At 35.9% G+C, this 5,823-nt stretch overlaps 1 protein-coding gene across 1 annotated transcript in view; it reads left to right on the top strand.

Moving 5' to 3' along the window:
- LOC109214761 overlaps nt 1–5,823 on the top strand; it is an 8,321-nt gene extending 2,498 nt beyond the window's left edge. Inside the window, exons 6-14 of the mRNA XM_019378707.1 lie at nt 950–1,069; nt 1,308–1,372; nt 1,573–1,631; nt 2,922–2,998; nt 3,225–3,263; nt 4,572–4,634; nt 4,743–4,790; nt 4,912–5,040; nt 5,361–5,823. Coding sequence (XP_019234252.1) covers nt 950–1,069; nt 1,308–1,372; nt 1,573–1,631; nt 2,922–2,998; nt 3,225–3,263; nt 4,572–4,634; nt 4,743–4,790; nt 4,912–5,040; nt 5,361–5,408 — 648 coding nt within the window. The 3' untranslated portion in view covers nt 5,409–5,823. The remainder of the gene's footprint in view (nt 1–949; nt 1,070–1,307; nt 1,373–1,572; nt 1,632–2,921; nt 2,999–3,224; nt 3,264–4,571; nt 4,635–4,742; nt 4,791–4,911; nt 5,041–5,360) is intronic.

Below are 5,823 nucleotides of genomic sequence, written 5' to 3'. Positions count from 1 at the left end.
ATATATATATATATTTTTGATTTGCACCGGGTGTCCGAGTCTCTTAGAGCTCCGACTAATCCCGGGGGTGCACAGGCCCTCGGCAAGGAGTTTCCCGCAAGTGCACCACGTTAATTCAGGTTTTACCCAGTCCGATGGCCCTAAGAAATTGTTTGCACCCAGTGGGTTTCGAACTTGAGACCTTGAAAGGGAGCAAACCCCAAGGCTCAAGTCAATTGCCACCAGGCCAACCTCTGAGGGTTAAGATCTAGCTTTATATTGAAGAATATAAGAATATCTAAACAGAAGTGAAATGCATAAGGTTAATAGTTCTAACTAAGATCTAGCTTTATATTGAAATAGTTAGAACTATTAACCTTATGCATTTCACTTCTGTTTAGATATTCTTCACTGCTCATAAAAATTAAATTGGCTGCATTTTTCAATTTGACCCATTTTGACATCTTGTTTGTCGGGTATAGGCGTATAGCTTAGTCTGGTCCACCCGGAAATGGACGGCATGAAGATTACAAAGAATTTACTTTTGAACCCATCCCCTTACTGTTAGTGACCTTAAGAAGTTTGAAAATGTGACAAGGTTGTACACTCGAGTAACGAAATTTCTTGGGCTGAGCCATATAGAAGAGTATCAACACTGCGGAGAGAGAGAGACTAAACCTAGGAAAGACAGAAAAAGAAGTAGAGAACAATTGCTGATGACTTCAATCGACTTTCTGCGGTTTCTCGTGTATTATTAAGGTGCCCTTACCATGGTTCTCTTTTTTTTTTTTGGGACAAGAACCTTACCATGGTTCTAGCTTTTGTGCTTTTTGTAAAAGTAATATGATTTCAGAACTTGACATCCTTTTACCTCATGTACAGGCTAGTTAAAAACTCTTTGTTCTTCCTTAAACATACATTATATAATCTCCTCTCTTTCATAGTCATTTTTATTCCTCCTTTTGAACAGGTTGCATCTCCTTTTCCACCTTCTGATAAAATTGGAATAAACTCTGTACAAAGGGAAGCTGAAGAGATACTGCCAATGAAACAGATGAAAATGGACTGGGTTCCATACATACCTTTGGAAAACTAGGTAACCCCCCCCCCCCCCCCTAAAAAAAAAAAAAAAAAACCCAACAGTTTCATTCGCATTTTGTCTCTTGTAAGTCTTATGTATGTCTTTCTTGGCTTCAAACAACATACGTTCCTTATGGAACAATGGCATTGTCCCTTAGTTAACTTTCTTTCTTGTTGCCTCTCTTGTATGTCTTATGTAACTGTTTTATATCTTGGCTTCTGATGCTGCTTTTATTCTTTGGCTGACCAACAGGGAATCTCAAGTTGAAAGACTCAAATCCCAAATTTTTATTCTGAGGTGTACTCAAAGAAGGTCAGCTTCCTTACCTCCTGCATTCTTCTTTGATGGTTTGGCTGAAGGTATTTGGTCTGTTAGGCACTCAATTTTCTCAGTATAGTATCTGAGGAGAATTTTTCACTGTCATAAGATGCATGATGCTTCCGTGTTAAAGTGGTGATAGGAGACAATGAAAAACTTTCTGTGATTAATATCTTTCTACTTGTTTATTCCAGGGCTGGTTTAAAACACTTGAAGCTGGAGCGGGTGAAGAAGTTTGAATATTGCTTACCTTGTAAGTAATATAACTCCAATAGCTATGGAGATTAAGCCCTTTATTTGTTTCCTTGTGTCCATCATTAACGTAGCTTAAGTTTTACCTTTATGCTGCTTTAATTTCTGAGATTAGTTGATTCTGTTATAGTATCATGATAATTGACGCGTGTATCTTTCTTTCAGAATCTATCTTCAGAGGTAACTCCCTTCCCACCCTCCCCCACATTTGTTGTTCTCAAGCAGGTCTAAGGACTTGCTAGTCCATAACTACTTGAGTTATTAACATGTAAAGGTGGTCTGCATCAAGCCTTTCTCATTAATTCTCATTTCTAAAAGCAACAAGTTTGATGATTAGCTTCCTTACAAACTTGCTTGGGGGATATGTGGACCTCTGAGATTAATAGTTGCACTGCAGGCTAATTTGCTTTAGAATAACATTCAACAGGGGGGAGAGGGTTTAGGTTAGCAAATTGCTTCTATCTTTGTAAGGATGATGAGTCGGTCACTTATCCTATCTTTTTCTTCATTCCGAGATGGCACAGTCAGATTTGGGACATGTTTCTTTGTATAAGGTGCATTGGGTAATGCCTAATTGTGGTAAGGCTTGCTTATTGGGCATGGCTGTGTACTAACATCTGTAACTGCAGAATAAAAGCTTGGAGTACTGCTGTGCTTATCCCTGGCTGGGAGTCTCTGAAATGAATTTTAATATATCTCTAATGAGCTGTTTTGAGAAAACTATCTTCTGAGTGAAGCTTTTTGGCTGGATTGCTTAATTTTGTATCGCTGAATGATACAAGTCACTGTATTTAAATTCAGAAAATTCGAAATTTTAAAGTTGCATTGTCTGTGTGCTAGCACTGAATATAATTTAGTTCTCCCTTTTCTGAATGTGTAGAAAACTAAAATCTTTTAGTTACTGACTTTTTGCTGTCTGATTTTTTCTTTTTATATGTATTTACATATACTTGATCTGTTGTAAAACGTCATCGTTAAATTACTAAGATGTTTCTGATAATCATCATAAAATTATTTAATTGGATATCAAGCATGTTAGCCTTTATATGTGGGTTTAAGTTTGTTTGAGAAGATGATATCTAATGATTTCTTATATTAGTTGATTCTAGCTTGGTGCATCAGTTTCATACATTTTTCTCTGCTGTTTATTTTGCAGTTTTTCACTTGTGAATGAGACGATAAACTGTCAACTTTAACTTTCCTTGCTCTGTACGTTTTTTAATTGTTATAGTTGTCTTTGATGGGTTCTGTTTTTGGGTAGAAGTCTCTGTGACATTTATTTTCTTGGCAGATTTCTATCAGCCATTTGCAGAAGATGAACTTGAACAGAGCACCATCGTGCAGATCTTATTCCCAACAGAACCGCCTGTAAGCTTTCAAATACTAGTAGACTATACAATAGCTATTCCACAATGATAGTGTCATAAAAGGGATTGCTTGAGGATGACTTTTCTTGGTTTGATATTGTTATTAGTTGGGAGTGACATGAGCAATGTTGTATACTAGATTCATAAGTGGTTATATGAAGAGAAGTATAGGCATATAGGCATGATCTTCACAATTTTATGAATGTTTTGACTTTGTTTTGCTTCAGGTGTTTTGCGAGTTTGATTGGGAATTTGATGAGCCAGAGGTATGCTTAACCCTTCTCTTTTTATTCCCTGCCACCTGTCTACTTTTGGGTGCCGTCCTCTTTCCAAATGAAAATTAAAATGCTGTTCAGAATCTCTTTAATTGGTTCTGTGGTTGGCCTCATATGTTGAAGCTCTTTAAGACATTTGACCACCAGCTTGAACTTCTCTCTGTCTCCTATAAAAGGAACTTCTCCATTTTCTCCTTTTAATGTCCTAAATTTAGAGAGACTTGTTCAGCTGAAAAAAGAAACTATTCGATATTTGTGTGATTGTTGCATAATTGAATTCTATCCTAATTTAGTAAACTGCAAGAACTCAGAGGTTCTTGTTCATTCTCAAAAAAAGAACTCGGAGGTTCTTGCTGAGATACCATATTTGTGAGTTTGATTGGATTTTGAGGTTTAAAAAATTTGAGCAGCGTTGATGAACTCCAAGGATCGTCAAAAAAATTAATGTTTAACTTGCACATTTGCTACTATCCAATACAATATGTTATCTTTATGATTTCTGCTGTTCCAGCGTTTGCTTACACACAATAAACAGAATCCAGCAATTCCTTGAAATAAACTCTCTTTTTTTGTTGAACTATCACTAAGAAATTCTTTGTTTTCAACCAAAACCAAACTTCTCTCTTCTCCATTTACTAGAATAAAATGGAAAGGAGAAAATTCTCCTCATTGGAACCCACAATAGAAAATTGTTTACCTTTCTGGACCTCACTCAGCCATTTCTGACCAGATCCTGCCTTTTCTCCGATTTGGCTTTTCTTTATGATGATTCCATGTTTTAGACAACTGTAAGAGTGGACAAATTTTATTTTCTTAGCAGTTCCAGCGAGAGGCTTAAAATAATCATCCTATGGGTTGCCATTTTTCTTACCACAGTCGTTTGGAGATTGAATGGCGAACTTGTATCAAGTTTGGAAAGTGTTTAAGATTATAAACTTTGACATGTGAAGAAGCAAAGTAATTAGTTGATAGAATACTGCATCAAGTTTGAAATAAAATAAAGTTTAAGTTTGTTATATGAATTGTTGGCGTGAATTCCATTCAAGGAGAGAGGCGAAGCTCTATATAAAATAGTTACAGTTTATACTTGAGTTGAATTGATTTAGTGAGATAATTTTTTCATTTTACTGAAGAGGTAAATTTTCCAATATGAAACAAAGGAGGATTAGCATTTTCCTCTATTGGTTTAAGTATTGCAAGTTTTGCTAGTTTCAAGTCATACCAATCTGTATATGCCTGTGTCTAGTTCCATTTTCAAGCCATTTTACCATCTATTAACTTGAGTGACAAAATTTGTAGGAAATGGCAGACAAATTAATTGAGGCAGAGGAGTTAGCGGCAGATAAAAAAGATGAATTTATGGTAACGTTTCCTTGTGATATCAAATGAAAATACTGATTGTACATCAATAAAATATTTACCTTATCAAAAAAATTGTAAAACTTAAATGAATCATCTTTGTCATTATAGGAATTTGTGAAGGAGAAGGTTCGTGAAGGAAAGAAGAATAATCGAGAGGTATATTTTGAGATTCTTGTTGCAATCCTGTATCTTTTTTCGTGTTAAAACTGTTGGTTTGTGTCAATACCAGAGTGCTTGATTTGCTTATGTTAATGACTCATAATTTTCTTTGTTTTAGGCGAGAGAAGCCAGGAAAAAAGCTATACAGGAGATGAGCGAAGAAGCAAAAGCTGCATTTCAGAGTATGAAGTTTTACAAATTTTATCCGATGCCCTCACCTGATGCGCCTGATGTATCTCAGGTCAAGGTTAGTATTCTGTTCGTAGTCTTAAGTTTTGTATAAATAGGTCTATGCATGACCTCATGGCTGCGTAGCTATTGTTTAGTGAGATTGTTCGGACCCCTCCCTCCCCCGCTCCCCCACAATTTGGTATGAGATTTTTGATGAAACAGATAATTGAGAGCGTTAAACCCTCAAAGATTTAGGCTGTATTGCTGCTTTAGTGTAACACAACATTAAAATGAGATCTATGTTAAGATTCAATATAGATTATTAACTGTTTGATATGTTGCAGATAAAATTCGTGGTCCTCACCTCTTTCTTTTGTTCCCAAATTTTCTTTGCAGTCTCCATTCATAAACAGATACTATGGGAAGGCTCACACAGTTTTCTGAATGATGCATAAAAAATATAAGCGACTATATTGTCGAACCATGTACTTTTGGATGCCTACTTTGGAGCTGCATGATGGAATCATACTGCTCAACTTAAGCTTGTACCTTGAAGCAACCATTTAGATTTATGGAACTATTTGAGGATGTAGAAGATACAGAGAAGCAAAATGTAGTTTTTTTGTCTCAACCTTTATAGCTAGAGTTCAGTAAATTTTTGGCAACGTGTTCTTGTCTTCGCTAACTGTGAAATTTTTTCCTCATTCCGGATACAACTGTAATCCTTTTCTGCTGAAGCTTTAGTAATCGTGTTCACCCCTACAAACAATAGGAGCTGCAATTAACAGTTGGTTCCCAGTTCGACTTTGAGCTATAAATTTTTAGTTTCATATAAACTTGAGTGAATGTTGTATCCACT

The sequence above is a fragment of the Nicotiana attenuata genome, unplaced genomic scaffold (genome assembly GCF_001879085.1).
Source record: "Nicotiana attenuata strain UT unplaced genomic scaffold, NIATTr2, whole genome shotgun sequence".
Lineage (NCBI taxonomy): Eukaryota > Viridiplantae > Streptophyta > Magnoliopsida > Solanales > Solanaceae > Nicotiana > Nicotiana attenuata.
This window is presented reverse-complemented; position numbering and strand designations above follow the sequence as displayed.